This window comes from Rhea pennata, chromosome 3, assembly GCF_028389875.1.
Source record: "Rhea pennata isolate bPtePen1 chromosome 3, bPtePen1.pri, whole genome shotgun sequence".
Lineage (NCBI taxonomy): Eukaryota > Metazoa > Chordata > Aves > Rheiformes > Rheidae > Rhea > Rhea pennata.
The window spans coordinates 44344796-44360487 of NC_084665.1; the positions used below are offsets into that span (position 1 = coordinate 44344796).

Consider the following 15692-nt stretch of genomic DNA (forward strand, 5'->3'; position numbering starts at 1 on the left):
TACAGTGAAGTCAGTACACAAAGACACATCTAAATTATCGGTGTTCTAGCATAAATTCTTCTGTTACTCAGCTAAGAGGTCATGTCATGAATCCCAGGTATTATATTGCTGGGTCTAGCAAAATGCATCAGTCCTGCACCTTTCATATTATGGGCCATGTAAGGATTTGCCTTTCCTCTAGTTTGATTCAATTTATAGTCTATTCCACTTGGCCCCAGTAGCCTGCTTCACTTGGACGGTAAGAGACAGAAAACAGTAACTGTATTGAGACGTGCTCCTAGTTCAACCCTCCAGCACAAGAAAAAGGTCAAAATATACCCTTACAACAGTAGTTTTTTTGAGTGGAAAGATGTTTTAAGGCCATCTAACTACTTAAAAATTCTTTCTAGAATCTGTGTAAAGGATCCATGTCACCCAAGCAACAGTATTAGCTATTCTATGTTAGGCCATCCCAACAGGATATGAGCTGCCTAGACAATTTGTATGGATGGACATGCTGTAGGGGATACTCCACTCATGGGGAAAGTTCAGAAACAGTGATTCCTGCAGAATCACATGAAGTTAGAGGAATTAATACTGTATTTGAAGTCTTTGGGGAAGGACTAGGAGTGATGGAGTACTTCAGGCAGGGAGATACTACATTATAAATTGAAATATTTGCATGAATAATAATGCATCTGCAATTTGGCAAGGGAGATATATAGCTATTAGAATAACATACAGGAGGAACAGAGAGGAGAAGAGCTTGAGAGAGTGTTATTCTTGGGGTTCATTTTGTTTTTTTCTGGTAACAAATCATGCTACTTAGAAAGGAAGATTACCATTGCCATTGCTTAGTTTTGCCAGTTCTCACAGCTTTCTTCAGTGATATATGTTCAAAAGCGTACACTTCAAAAGTGAGCATACAGTGCCTATCAAGCTGAGGTATGTTAGAAACCTGGCATTTCTCAAATCCCCACGTTAGTCCATGCCACTGTTTATGAGGAAAGTATGTGCAATGAGGGAAATAAAGGGCTACAGATCCACCTACACTTTCATTGCTGTCACCTGAGCCCTCTCAAGGTCAATTTTACTTCCCTGTCAATGACATTTAACATCATTCCATTAAATAAAATGCACACACAGAGAACAGTATCACCAGTGTAACCAGAGTTGCCACCATTTTATGTCTAAAAGCAAACATCTTCTAGTCACTAGAAATTTTGTGACAAACACAATGCGTTCTGGATTACTGTGGTCACAAACACGGCATGATTCCTAGCTACCATTCTAGTGCCCTTGCAAGAGAAGAGTCTTTCTGTAATTTTTTTACCTTTCAAGATATCCAAACAGCTCAAGTTAGAGGGCTGCACATGGGAGTTATTGTAATCAGAACTGGTTTTCTTAAATATGTCCCAGATATGTGTAGAAAAGGTAAACAGTCAACTCATTGAACAACTTGAGGAAACGTCAAAAAAATCAAAAGACACACACATAAATTAGAACATTTAACACAAATTCTCCCCAGAAAGGGAGCTGTTTAATTTTTCCTGGAAGTGGTATGAAGTGCTTTTTGCAGAAGATTTAGTATTAACAAATCCAGTTTTATGGGAACACTGGTTTTGTACCAAAAGTCCCTGGCTAAACTGACGCCTTTTTGCTAAGAGGGTTTTTACTTACGCAACTCTTAGCGTCTCTAGTCGCCAAAGGGAACGGGCATGAATAGACACAGCACCACCCTCGTAATGGACGGTTCTGAAAATCAAGAAAAGGCACAGATTAAACATTCAGCTCTGTCCTAAGTAAGTATTCCTCACATTTATTCAACTGCATTGCTCACTTGAAGAGAGCCAAAACGGTTATTGCAACTGTCAGATTCCTAGGGTTATCATATCCAATACCTGCCCTTTTCAATTAAACCTTCCAATCTAATTATTCAGTTTTAATTGTCTTTTGCATCAGTTATTTGCATCTTTTGCAATGTGATATTTTTCACTTAGATATCTTTCTTGTACATCTTTTAAGGACAAAGATTTGAAGAGGAAAAAACCTGATGATTACAGCATTTCTAGGTTCTAACAGTACATACACATTAAATGAGCATAAAGATTTGTTATCACTACATCCCACCCATAAGAAAGGTAGTGTTTTCTCAGAGCTTACATTATAAAAATAACCCAATCAATTTACTACACTGAATTTTGAACATTCACCTGTTTGTCACTGTATTTTATTACCTTATCATAGCACCAAAACTGATATAGTTTTCAGACATCTCAGACATTTACACTTTCCTACTTCCAAATTTTAATATGCAATTACCCCTTCTTGTTCCTTGCATATATCCAGAAATCTGAGTGCTTTTAAAAAATGACTAAGTCTCAAAAAAATGTTTTTTTTTCTCCATTATTCTTAACATAGACATGCTATATATATACACTAGGTCCGTTCAGATCCACAAAATGGCTTAGATGCACGGCCAAAGCCCTGAATGAGACTCTTTCCAAAGCACACTCAGAGGAGAGCGGCGAGTGCTAAGCACTGCCACTCTCCCAGGCACAGGGAGCCTTTCTTTGGACTGCATTGTGCCCACCTCCTGCCTTGAGCTGCTTCCAGATTTTAAAAGCCTAGGCCTCCTGTTCGGGAAAATGAAGAAACGAGTCACTTCTGCAAAGCAGCGCTGTCACTACGCGTAGATGAACGCTTCACGGAATGCTGTCGGGGACGGCGAAGTTTATGGATCCTAGAAGAGCTTACGGATGAAGTAAATGCTGTGATCCTCAGTCAAGATCAAGCACTTCTGGATATACCCAGAGGCATAGCTTTAGGGATCATTACTATGGAAGTTACAGGCAGTTCCCACTGTTATAAGCAGTTTTTTGAGGATCAGAACTTTGGAGTCAGGTGCCTATGTAGGAACCTGTTAGAGTTTTGCTTCCAAAGTCCTTCTGCGCCTGTAATCCAGAGGAATTGATGCTCAGCATAAAATAAAACTGCACATTTAAATAAACACTTAAGTAAACTGAAAGAAAATGTGAGTTAATCTATACTTCTCAATATTGCTAACAATACATAAAACTATAAATGTGCTAAAACTCATTTTGGAAGATACAAAAAAGTATTAATGCTGGGTAAAAACAGAAAGAAGAAAGGAAACAGTAAAGCATTAAGGTATGGCAAAACACTGAACCAAAAAGAAAAACCCCACTCTCAGATACTGCAAATGAATAAAGACTTAAATTGTATGGGAAAAATGTTCAAAATACAAAATAATCACTCCTCACTACATTTACAGAATCAGTCACCCTGATTTTATTTCTCCTTTATTTCAAAGGAGAATATCTATAGGAAATTCAGAACCATTGAGAGTTTTCAGTTCATCTTTACTGTAAATCCGGACCAAGTGAATTAATTGGTGTAACGAAGTTACTTATCTGACCTATGACTTGAAGTTCAAGTTTAAAACACAAAGTTCTTCCTGACTGTGTCCCTAAATCTATTTAATTCCCCTTAATATAAAGTCACTAGAGCCAGAACTTGTCCACTAATTTGTATTACAGGTCCCACACTCTAAGTACAGCATGGTGCAACCTTTCCCCAGAGCCTCACTTTTCTACTGGTGTTAACAGCACAGGGCCCTCCATGCACAAGCACGTTACTAGGACAAGAAAGCAGGGACTACTGAGGATTAACCATGCTCTCGCTTATTCCTAGCACGCTTCTCCCTTAGCTCTGTGAGATACAATGTGGATGCAAAGCAATTGTAAACATCAAAAAGAAAGCTGGATATTTGGTTCTATCATCTCCACTTACAATACTGAATTAATTACACAGGTTAAAAATAGACTACTGCATACCAAACCTCTGGAAGAATTTTTATCAAATTCATATTCTTATTCTAGCATTGCTGAGCAAGAGCAGGCAATCATATCAATGAAATTCATCAACTAATACAGGGCATTACATAAGGAAGTTGATAGCATTTTGTTATTGTTGGGGTTTTCTTTGTTCAAGAAGTAAATTCCACAGGAAAGAAATAATAGAGTAAACTTCAGTAACTAGAATGAACCAGGTGTCATATATATGAAGGTCTTATCTAAACTTCTGTCTTAAAAAAAATATATTTAATTTATTGTTTTGTTGGGGGCGGTGATAAATGTAACAGCATAAAAATGTAGTACCTGAGTTATACATAAATGAATAAATTCCCCCAAAATATCAAGGCTCAAGTTACAACTCTTACTTCAAGAATTGGTTTGGAGTCACCAGAAGGAAGCGTATTTTTTATGCCAGAGTCATTCTGTCTACACAGATCAAGGGCAGATAAAATGCCTCCAGAGAAACTAGAAGAAGCAGAAACCACAGTGAATCCTACTGTTTGCTTTCAAACTACATGCCTTGCCACAAAGCATTATTGAGGAAGAAAGGGTGACTACGCTACATACCATACTTTGTACAAGTTAATGAAGATCCGGCCATAATAAATATAGACACCAGTCTCTGAACTTATTCTTACAGAGAGCATGGCTTACATTTTCTAGGAAATTCTGTACAAAACTCAAAGAGTAATCTCAGTGATCTACTTCAAATCTATTTTAAATTAAGGTATCCAAAATACTCTAAATGCTAGTGCTATAAGGCAATTTATTTACTTGTTCTATCCTAATCTGCTGTATAGCTTTTTCACATTTTCTTTAAAGAAATTGTTCCATTCACTTCAATGACAGGCAAAGCTGCTCTGTTTTTAATTCGAAAACCAGTTATATGAGAAACCAGTAAAAAACTCTATGGATTTTTCAAAGTTATTTATAAAAGTATAGTTATTACTGTTCAGGCTCTTTGGCTCACTGAACCCCTGTTCAGGGTTTGGGTTTTTTTTAAATGATTTCCTCTGAGTGCAAACTTTCTGAGCTCACACTTCAGTCATAAATAATCATTTTCCCCTGTCAGATTCCCATCTTTCCAGGATGTAAGGACTGCATTAGTTAGTAATGCCGTATCTAAGAACGTGTGTTAACAGGCTAAAGAGAACGGCCTGGCTTCCAGAATCGGTGAAAAAGAGCTGGAGTGGCTGAGCTAGGCAGGTGATCATTTTCACCACTCTAAACTTTGTTTATCCATTTCTGAGACTAGTACAAAATCATATAATTTGTAACTATACTTGCAATATAATTTGTAAATAATATAATCATTCAATATACAACTCCTACAAACTCAATATACAACTCCTATACAAACTCCTAACCAGACATGGTGCTAGCAACCGTGTCCTGGCATCTTTCCTTAACCTTTCCTTAATACAGCACCCTTAACCCAAAGAAGCTGTCAAAGGCAGGAACGACAGAACTGCCCCTGGAAATTAGGTTATTCCTATACACTCCCGCATGAAGGGCTCTTCTTACTGGGTGTTTTGGCCTTCTGACACACTGCAGCCCACTCTACCTCAAGCAATACTTCGGAAAAGCCAGGACTGCTGTGCTCCCTCTCACAGGTCATTTCTTCTGTACTAATGCACGTCTGGACCCAAATTCCACAGCAGTCATTGCCTCAACCTATGCGCTGCAAATCAAAGTGCAAATTAATTGCAATAGCCCCACGCTACCCTGGGGACTGGAAATACTCACAGCTCCACTCCTGTGTGGGCTTTAAGCTCTAAAAGAATATGCATGATGGTATAATAAAGAGCAGATACTATAATCCAAAAAAAAAAAAAAAACCCAAGTAATTTCAGTTACATATTCATACTGCAGGGAGTTTCTGCCATAAACTTTAAGGAAAAAAGCAAATGCAAAACAATCCAACTCTCCAGTCATGTAAAGTACCAGTTTAGTAACTAGGTAACATTTTTACAGGAAAATAAAAATTATACATTCTGCATTCTACAACAAATTGAGAACTGTAAAATGATTCCTATTTAACTGAACAATAAAAAGAGGGCAAATGTTGACTGACTCAATTCTCTCTGGCAAACACCAGCTTACCTGTTCATATGGCTTTTTAAATCTTTGTTGCATAGGCTGAATTTTGTGCAAGTATTATCTTGCACAGCTTTTAATTAAAGTGAGAAACAATAGAAAGCTATTTCACAGAAGTACTTCAGTGCATACCTCCTCTAAATACCAACTGCCAAAATAAATGGAAAAATTTTATTCATTCCCTTGATGTTACAAATTTACAGGTGAAAACTCAAAGCTATATTTTGCAAAGGAGGATAAGAAATTAAAGTGCCATGATGGCAACAGGAAAAGATGCCAAATTGAAAGCAAATACAATTTCAAGCAATTTGTTTTAATTGCTTTGTATTAAAGTGCTTTGTATTAAAAAATGTTTTAATACAAACAGTGATTCGAATCTTCTGCCAGATAATTATAAATGATTCTCCAAAAAAAGCATTCAAAGTAGTTAACAAATTGATCATGTTCGACACAAGAGGAAAGTGGTGGGAACGGAAACTAAGTGATACTTCCATTTCAAGATAAAATATACAAATTAAGAAAACTCTTGCAGGTCTGTCCCATTCCCCAGGCACACAAGCAAGCATACACCTAATTCGAATGTGCAGTAAGTCACATTCAATTCAATGAAATTACACAAACTTAACATTATCTCTATTTTTTTCTTCTGTCCGTGGGGTCAAAGTGAAAGACAGCTGCTGGGGTTAGGCCCAGACTGCCTGCAGTGCTTTAAAAGCAATACTACTATTTTTTTTTCTGGTCGAATAGTATGTAAACCAGCATATTATCACACAAACTTCTCTATTTGCATATTTGCACTGCTTCCGATTGATTTTTTTCTTTTTTTAATTACAGACCAAGCTAAGTGTAGCAAGTTCAGGGTAAATCTTTTTAAAAAATGCCCTCCAAGGGGAAATGCATTTCCGAGGGGATTGTAGCCCAGTGGCCCAGAGACTTCTCTGCCGTGAATAGGCCTACACAGCTCCTAAAACTTGTTTTCAAGTTTCTGATTCCACTTGGGCCTCCTAGAAAAAACACTAGTCCAGACAATAAAATTCTATTTTACTGCTTTTCTTGAGTTGCAAGAGTATAAAAAAGTATAAAATGCTGCCCTGCCCTAACAGGCTTATTAGCCTAAGCAGGTATCATGTTATACTCAATGTGCATTTCCTTTTGGACTCTTGTTAATCTTTAGAGCTCTGTTATACACCAATTTATGTAACTGCATCAATGCCCTAAAAATATGGAAAGAGAGAGGTTGGGTTTTTTTTTTTTAAAAAAATGCCTAGGAGGAATTTTCACATCAAAACAACATATTCATTCCCAGCAGCAGATAATGGGCGACAGTACAGAATAAAACTGTTATTTTAGGACTGTCTGATCTTTTACTTATTTGAGCAGGCATAAGAGAAGGTACTGGCAGGAAAAGCAAATGAGATGCAGGAATCAGTGAGTCATAGCAGAGGGGGAACTTCTCAGCACTCTCTCCCACTGGCACCCTGCAGAGCCGAGCTGCTCTCCAGGCGCTACCGCAGACAGCCACCACCAGGCTGTTTCAAAAGGCAGCAAAAAGGATGTGGAATTAATAAAAGCCACATACATCAACCCTTAGCGTGCGTTACGTGCAAAAAGTGAAGCAACTTAAATAAAAATGAAAGATTAAATAACTGATCTTACCATTTTCTACCTGTCAAAATTACCCGTATTTATAAAATATAATTCTACCGGCAGCTAAACGCCACTAAGGTATGCATCAAACTAAGGTATGCACACATTTTGAAAACTCAAAGTAGGAGCTAAAAAAAAATCTCATTTTAGATACTGGTTTGAACAAGGAGTCATCCTAGTGAACAGAAGTATAGAGTTTCTAAGAAGTAAATAAATTTATTAATAATTTAGAGAGGAGAAAATGTTAGACATAGTGATTATACCTAACTCTATAAAAATAATCTTAGTTTATATTTTAGATTCATAAATAAAAATCAGGCTAATTTGTCAGAAAACCAAAAACTTGAGCAAAAGAGAATATGAAACAAACAATCAGGCTTACGCATATTCTGTCAAATAAAGCTCCTGAACTACAGGAAAATTTTAGAAGATCAAATCCAGTACTTATGAAGCACTAAAAGCAGAGTGTCTCAGTAAGTTGTTCACATACTACAGCAGAAAAAAAGATACAGATACTATCTGTTAATCATGCACTACTTGTTGTCTACTAGTTCTGCTTCTTTCAGGGCACGAGATGGATAGGGGAAAAGGTAGGCATTGCATAGAAGAAAAACAGTTGTCCGTGTTGTTTAAGGCATTGGTCTGCAGTTTAAGAAATGAGTCCTGTTCTTTCCTTGCCTTTTTGATATAGTACAAAGATGTAGCATGTGAATACACATGCAGATCAAATGCATTTTTTTCCTTACCTGGCAACTTAATACTCCTTTATTGCATTTTCTATATAGTGTTATGCTTGCTGTAAAGGGAGAGATTTTTGATGTGCTCTTAAATGTTAAAGTTCTTTAATGAAGTGCTTGATCATCCTAAAGTTCCGCAATTACATTGCATTTAATGCGAATTTTGCAGGATTTAAACTGAAATATGAGAAAATACTAGTAGAATTCTATTTATTTATCATCTTATTCTCAGTGTCACTGTCAGGGGTGAGGACAGCAATAGCTGCAATAAATTCAAAGACCTAATGCAGCTATTATGTTGTAATTAAAATTAAAACATGAGCTGATTTTAAGCCTTCTGCATTTTGAAATATCTTCTCTGTTTAAAAATTCTTTCCTAGATCAGAAATGACAAAAAGTCAGGAAGCGATAGCAGCTGTATGAAAAAAACCTTTAAAGGGGAAACAGCTGAAGTTTCTTCCATTATTATTTACAAATTTATAGAAGAATTTTACTACCTATATATTTTAGGAGTGCACTCTATCTTTAAAAGATATAGAATGAAAATATATTTCTACTTGCAAACTGAGAAAATTCAACATGGAAATCAATCATCAGCACTTTCTTTGTCATGGGAATTCAGACATCCAGATGCCAAAATAAACAAAGTATTCCAAAAATCAGGATTATCACATAACTATTTTCAAGCTGAAGGTATGAATAAATCTGACACTTCAATGAAAGCCTTACTGAAAAAAAAGCTTGGGGTATATATTATTAGAGCAAGTGAACAGGACTTTGATTTTATTTTAAATTTGATTCACCCGTGTAATGGCTCCACTGAGACATGCGGCTTTCAGTGCCAGTCTTATCACCATTTCATATTTATTAGTTAACTGAGACGGAAAAGACACATGCTGAGCTGTCATCACTTTTCTACTTGCATTCTGGGATTACTTCAATCATGAAAATAACCATAAATTTAGTCCTAGACTCCCATGTGAGGTACATCTGAGATTAATAACCCAGATTAGCAGCTTTGAGGGACTTGGTGGTAATCTTAACCATCTCCTGAGGCATTACATATGATAACAGAAAAAAAGCAATAAAGAAACTGACACTTTTCCTTCACTGTTTTTAAGGCAGTAAAGTTGACAATAAGTTATCAAAGGTCACAATAATATGTATAACAAAAAAAAGCATAAAAGCTACAAATCATCAAGAATAAAACTAAATAGTAAATATTATAAATAATCTGTTGTGATAAAATCATAACCACAATAATAGGGTTAGCCTGCCATTTTGTATGGGCCATCACAACAACCCAACTGTTTGTTAGCATAACAGATGAAAAAGTTGGAAATGCTTCTTCTACATTTGATTTTAAGCTAAGGGGGAAAAAAAAAAGGTTCAATTCAATTTTGTTTGGTGTCCCTCAACAACCCACTGCATTTTGGCTCGTGTTGCTGTACGAAGTCCACTTCCAATAAGTACTGCTGCTTTTAAAGCTGTAAGTGAAAGCAGACTGAAAGAATACCAAAAGGATAGCACAGAAGAGCCTCATGTCCAAAGCTGATCTCAGCAGCATTTGCTGTTATGAGACAGAGCTCCTCATGATATCCTTCAAAAATCTGTGCTACCAGCGACATCCAACACTAATTCCATAAAATTCATTATTACTCTACTCTAAGCCAGAAAACCTACCTTCTTTGTTCTTCTCCATGCTCACCAGAAGGGACTGTCAAGCATTCATCCATGTGGCCATGCAATAACGTCAGAACATCTCCTCCTATCAGATAGCCTTGAAAGAAGGGAGAAAATCAAGTGTATTGGTCTGAACATAGCGACACACAAAACTACAGTTCAAACTGTAATAAAAAATATCACTTTTATTTCATTGTTTTCTGTTAGTGCTTTATGTTCCCGTAAAAAGAGTCACTGTGTCGGATGGAAGCCAGGAGAGGATGAGGGAGATGGCTCATTCTCTGGGGAGCCAGCTGATGGCCAAGGGAGCCAAGGGAGACAAATTTCAGGTCAACAACTAACTAGGAAAGGAGAGAAAGAAAGAAAGAGCTGCAAAAAAATGTTTCTGAGGAGAGCAGGAAGCACATCTTCAGCCAGCCTGCAGAGGATACAGGATGGACATTTCACAGGAACCAAGTGGGATTACAGAGTTTGTGCAATGTACAGAAAAATTGATCCAACTGAAACCAGAAAGCAAGTACTTCCCTCCTAAGTTACAATGAGTAAAGTGGGAGATGCTTCTTATTTCTCTTCTACCTCATCCACTCAGTTTTGTTTTGTTTTGTTTTGTTTTTTAATTTTAGAAGTTAAAGATTCTAGTTTATGTACAAATAAAATCCATGTCCACAGACAAATGGACAGGACATACCTGTAGCTTCACAGCATTTGGGAACCAAAACACTGCAGATGGAAGTTGAAAATAAGCCTACAGTTCTAATCAGTAAAAATATCAACATCAATGTCGCATAAACCTCTTTGGAACAGAGGTGTGATATTAAAAAGAAAACGCATTTTATGTTTTCCTAGCTATATTGCTTTATAATCTAGAAATTTAAGAGTACTAACACCTGGTAGATTTTCAGAGCAATTCAATAGTATTTTTTTAATTTGACAAGCTAAACAAGTGTTTAAAGTACAAAAACGTAATTCCTAAATTCCTTCCTTCTTGCTAAAATCAGTTAATATCAAGTTCCTCATTTGAGCAGGATGTGAAAACGTAATTCCTTGGGTTTATATATTAAAAGGTGTAAGTTTTATTATATCAAAATCCTTTTTTTAAAATCATTGTTAGAATAGTAGTCTGAAGCTACGTCCCTTTTGGGAAGTACTGCTGTGCAGTAAGAGCAGACCTGGAGGGAGAGAGCTGGTGCCGAAGACCCAACATTCAGATTGTGCACATTTCTTCGGTTTTATTTTGATGCTACTGCATATTCAGGAAAAACTTTTTTCAAACTTTTGAAATCATATCAGATAACAATTTAGGTGGCTAATTTTAGAATTTAATTTTTAACCTTTAAATTCATGGTTTTGATGCAGGGAGGTATTTCAGTTAACATATATTAATTTATGTATGGAGCTAAGTCAATATAAATCTGGAGTACAGAATTAGCAGAATTACTTGTCCTGGCTCTCAAGCTCCATTTTGACTAAAACAGTAAATTGACTTCTATATAAGCAAATCTTGCAAAATGCATACAAAAAACAATCATTTTGTTTTAACAAACTACTTTTGATACCCCAGCACGTTTAATGGATTATTTTCATTTCAAAGTAATTTCATTTAACTGACGTGTTTCTTGCAAAAATAAATCTCTTTTTTCCTTCCACAAACATAACAGATTAGTAAAAGGCTGAAAATTCTTATTACTACACTTGTAATGGAAAGTTTTGATTAAGAGCAGGCATTCTAGTGTTAGGCATTCCTATACAGTGGTATACACTTTTCATATGAAGATCTCAGCCATTCTGCAGATATTAACAAATTTAAATTTAGCTTTATATTCCTCTTCATCCATTTAGAGATAATTTATCTTCAGTTTGGTTACAGCTTTCCTCAGGTATATAGGTCACACACGATTGCCCAAGTGCCAGAATCGCTCTCCCTTCACCATGAGACAGCTTTGATTACAGTAGCATTTGCTGCATATGCTGAAAGAGAGACTTTTCTCTAATTGTTTCTGACACCATCCAGCTGATTTTCTCTAGGAAAGATACTGCTCAGAAAAATAAATTCGTTAAATGTCTATATCTGAGAAAAGCAAAAAAAAAAAATGGAAAACTGTAACAAAGTACAAGCAAATGCTATGGTAGAGAAACGTACCACTGTTAAAATCGTATTATATTATTTTTACATGATGTTCTGTGGTAAGAATGGATAACACATCACTATAATCTATCCACATGGACGTCTGCTTCCCATCCAGCCAGGCATGCCTCATTAGGGAGGATTGCCAGCTGGACAGATGCGGCACAGCCCAAACCTGAGCCTCAGCTAATGACCTGCACTGGGCTTATTAAAGTGAACGGCACACCAGCGCTGCCAGCAGTGGGAGGATGAGGAGCATAGAGTATGGCGTTTTTAGAAACTAGCAACAGCCTGGAGAGGAGGAGAAGACTTCAAAGGTTTTCTCCAGTCTGTGTTCAGCAGCAACACTCCTGCCCCGGTCCCCTTCTTCCCTTCCCCAGTCCCACCTCAATTCATATTCTTAGTTTTTTCTCTCTGCTCCTGCACTGAGTTCTTGTCTTTACTTTCTTGGCACACTAAATTGACACGTTGTACCAACTTAACGACCACTGAAGCTCCCAGGTTTGGTGCCAAGCTTTCTGCATCCTGGTGCTCAACCTTCCCCTGCTCCCCTCTGTCTGGCAGGCCGCCAGCGGGGCTATGCCAGAAAGCAGAGCAGAGAAAGGCTGCCCGCTCACATCCAGCACCCGTCTTGCCAGGCCACAGCAGTCCTCAGCTGTAAATGCTCAGAAATTTCCATTCAGCTCAAGTAATGAGAGAATTTGGGGAATTTATCCAGGAAGTTGTCAGCTTTTTTGGTTTGTTTTCTTAAGCTCATCGCAGTTTTTTTTTAAGATTCATCATTTTGCCAAATTTCATGGCTATCCAAGTAATAACGTGCTGACAAAAAAAAGACAGTCAGGCCTGCACTCAGTTTCCAAATATTGAGGGTTGCTTAAAGCACTAGAATTTTTTCAATGTACCAAACAGCATTTTTTACTCAGTGATTCACAGGAGCATGTAACTTTGACTGCACACATCAGATTAACCTGAGATAATAATCTAAACCAGGACTGCAAGCCATCTTAAGAAAATGTTATAAGTATTAACACAGCTTTCATAAAATGAGATTTGAATTAGCTTTTCAGTCTTCAGAAACAAAGACATAAAAACCATCAGCATGCCTTTCAGCATTTTTCCTTCCCATTTTCAGAACACTTTTATATTTATTTAGTTGATTAAACATTCAAATAAGAGAAACTTGCTCCCATATTTCAGCCACGTTTGGTAGAATAGTTGGATTTTTCAGATATTCCATTTAAAATCAACCTTTCAATAAATGAAGTTGAGTCAATCTTACCTTGGGCAACTTCACTTCCTGAACTGATTGGAGCCACGCTCCAGAGTGTTTGCTGGAAGGCTGCATCGACATGTAAGCTCCCATTGCCGTAAGAGAGATGCTAAAACCAGAAGAAAGAGAGGCTTTTATCTGGCATTAATTAAAAATAATATCAGACATTCTCTTGATTCCTTCATATACAAGTTGTTCCCTTACTCTGCATAAGCAAAACGCTCTGGGTACTCTTCAAAGGGCACAGGAGATAGAAGAATATAGCATATTTGCCTCTAAGAAACATACATAAAAAACAATAAATGATACAAAACAGTTAGCTGTTTGGGGTCTTAGAATGTAATGCTTCTTTGAAGACTTGATTTTTAAATGCTGCAGGGGTCTTATATTGGTGTACTTCCTTCACATGCAATAGGATTTTCCACTAAGTTTGAATAGTGAGATATAACATTAATCTATATATTTCAGGTATAACTCACCACTTGAAATATTTCCTGTGGGCCTTCCTAAAACTGCCAAGAAATCAAAGATATCATTTAATCAAATAATTCACTCTGTAAGGAATGTAAGGAAGTTTCCAAAAATATATTCTTGCACCAAGCCTGCATTATCCAAGTAAACCTGAAAATAGCTTTCCCTGAGAAGCTCATTTCCTGCCTAAGAATTCAATGGGTGCTCTTCTTTTACTGTATTATTGTGTACCTTCTGCCAATGTATCTGCTCTTTTTGGTGCGTGCCAAAGATGCTTTTTCTTGCTTTTTCTTCTCAGATTTTTTTTTTAATCTCCAACTGAAATGAACAGTCATTTCACCTTTTATTTTCCCCTTAGTGCAATTATATAAACTAGTCACCAACGGTAGACCAGGCACCAGGCTGAGAGATTACAATCCTCAGCACTCCAAACCCATTTCTGCCTTCTTGGCCTCACTTCTATAGTTCAGTTTTCTCTAAGCAAGATCATTGCATAGATTCCAGTTAGGGACAATTAGCAACTTGAACAGCACAATCAAGGAGGACCATTAATTCTTGCGAAGAACATGTAATTTGGGGTGGATAAAGGAAGAAAAGGATAATAACCCTGTCATTCAGAGCTGCCATCAACTGAGCAGTTCTTGTTTCTGTGCACTTTATACATGTTAATGAACTTATTTCAGAACACACAGTGATACCAATGGAATTATTATTCCATTTTATAAGTAGAAAGCTGAACAAAAACACACTGACTTCCTGACTTCCCTTTGCAGAACATCTATTATCACTTCTTTTGACTCTAGTTGCAGCTCTGATTATAATCCAGATGTTTCAAGTTGAGTTACCAGATTGTCATATCTTTAAAAAGTGTAGTTTAAACGACGTACTCAGTATCACACACGATCACCACAGCACAGAAGTACAGGGTACATCTTTACAATTATCTCCTTTCCTTCATTTCCTTAGGCTGCTTGCTGCATATTTCAATTTACAAACGAAGGTAAGGGTCCTGACAACTACAGTCTTATAAACTATGCAGTCCTAAATTCATCCAGAGCAGACAACAAAATGACTCAGCAGAGGAAGTAGCATGTCAATGAATAATCACAGTTTCTATTACACCACATGTAGAGAAGAAAATCAGATTAGAGTTGTCAATCTTAATCCTCAGATTTCATAAATTTTCCACGCTCAGTTTTACAGCCTTAATGTTGTTTTAATGCAATCTGCACTCTCCTTGTAATTTTTTGGTGCTTATCTGCTTGGTTTTGTACTTTCAGCAGAATAAAATTATGAAACAAAATGCAACCAAATTTCCATGATGCAATGTCCATGATACAGACACTAACATTGGCTCTGAGCAGCCTCTGCAACTACTACACAGATCTTTGCTCTGTACATAACAGAGTATCTGGCAGAAGTAGCAGGTTTCTGCCTTCTACATGAACCTCCCAGTAAAGTGTAGCACATCTTTTAGCTTTGCAGTAACAACATTTGCAAAGTAGAAATACGTTAGGTTTGGGAGTCCTGCACTCTATTCTAGCCCCGGCATGGATCTTCTGTTACACTTACAGGCAGGTTCTTCAGCCTCCTGTCTCACCTAATATTACCTTTTCTGCACACTAGTGTCCAGGCTCACCCAAAACATTCTAATATTTTCAATAATGTCAAAAGCCCCTGGCTGAGGCATAGAAAATACTAAACTATTTAGGCTGAAAAAGTACTGTCTTAAGCAATTCATTGCTAGATGTGCCTCCTCTACACTATGTTTAAGGACAAACTCCTAAAACAGCTTTTAATTTGCC

General features: G+C 37.0%; 1 protein-coding gene across 5 annotated transcripts in view; it reads right to left on the minus strand.

Moving 5' to 3' along the window:
* The window catches only part of RYR2 (ryanodine receptor 2), a 444114-nt gene that overhangs the window by 235225 nt on the left and 193197 nt on the right, over positions 1-15692 (minus strand). For all 5 annotated transcript variants that reach the window (XM_062572155.1, XM_062572154.1, XM_062572153.1 and 2 more), the window contains 3 exons: positions 13426-13525; positions 10022-10118; positions 1660-1734 (listed from right to left, as the gene is read on the minus strand). In XM_062572155.1, the coding sequence (XP_062428139.1) occupies positions 1660-1734; positions 10022-10118; positions 13426-13525 (272 nt within the window). The remainder of the gene's footprint in view (positions 1-1659; positions 1735-10021; positions 10119-13425; positions 13526-15692) is intronic.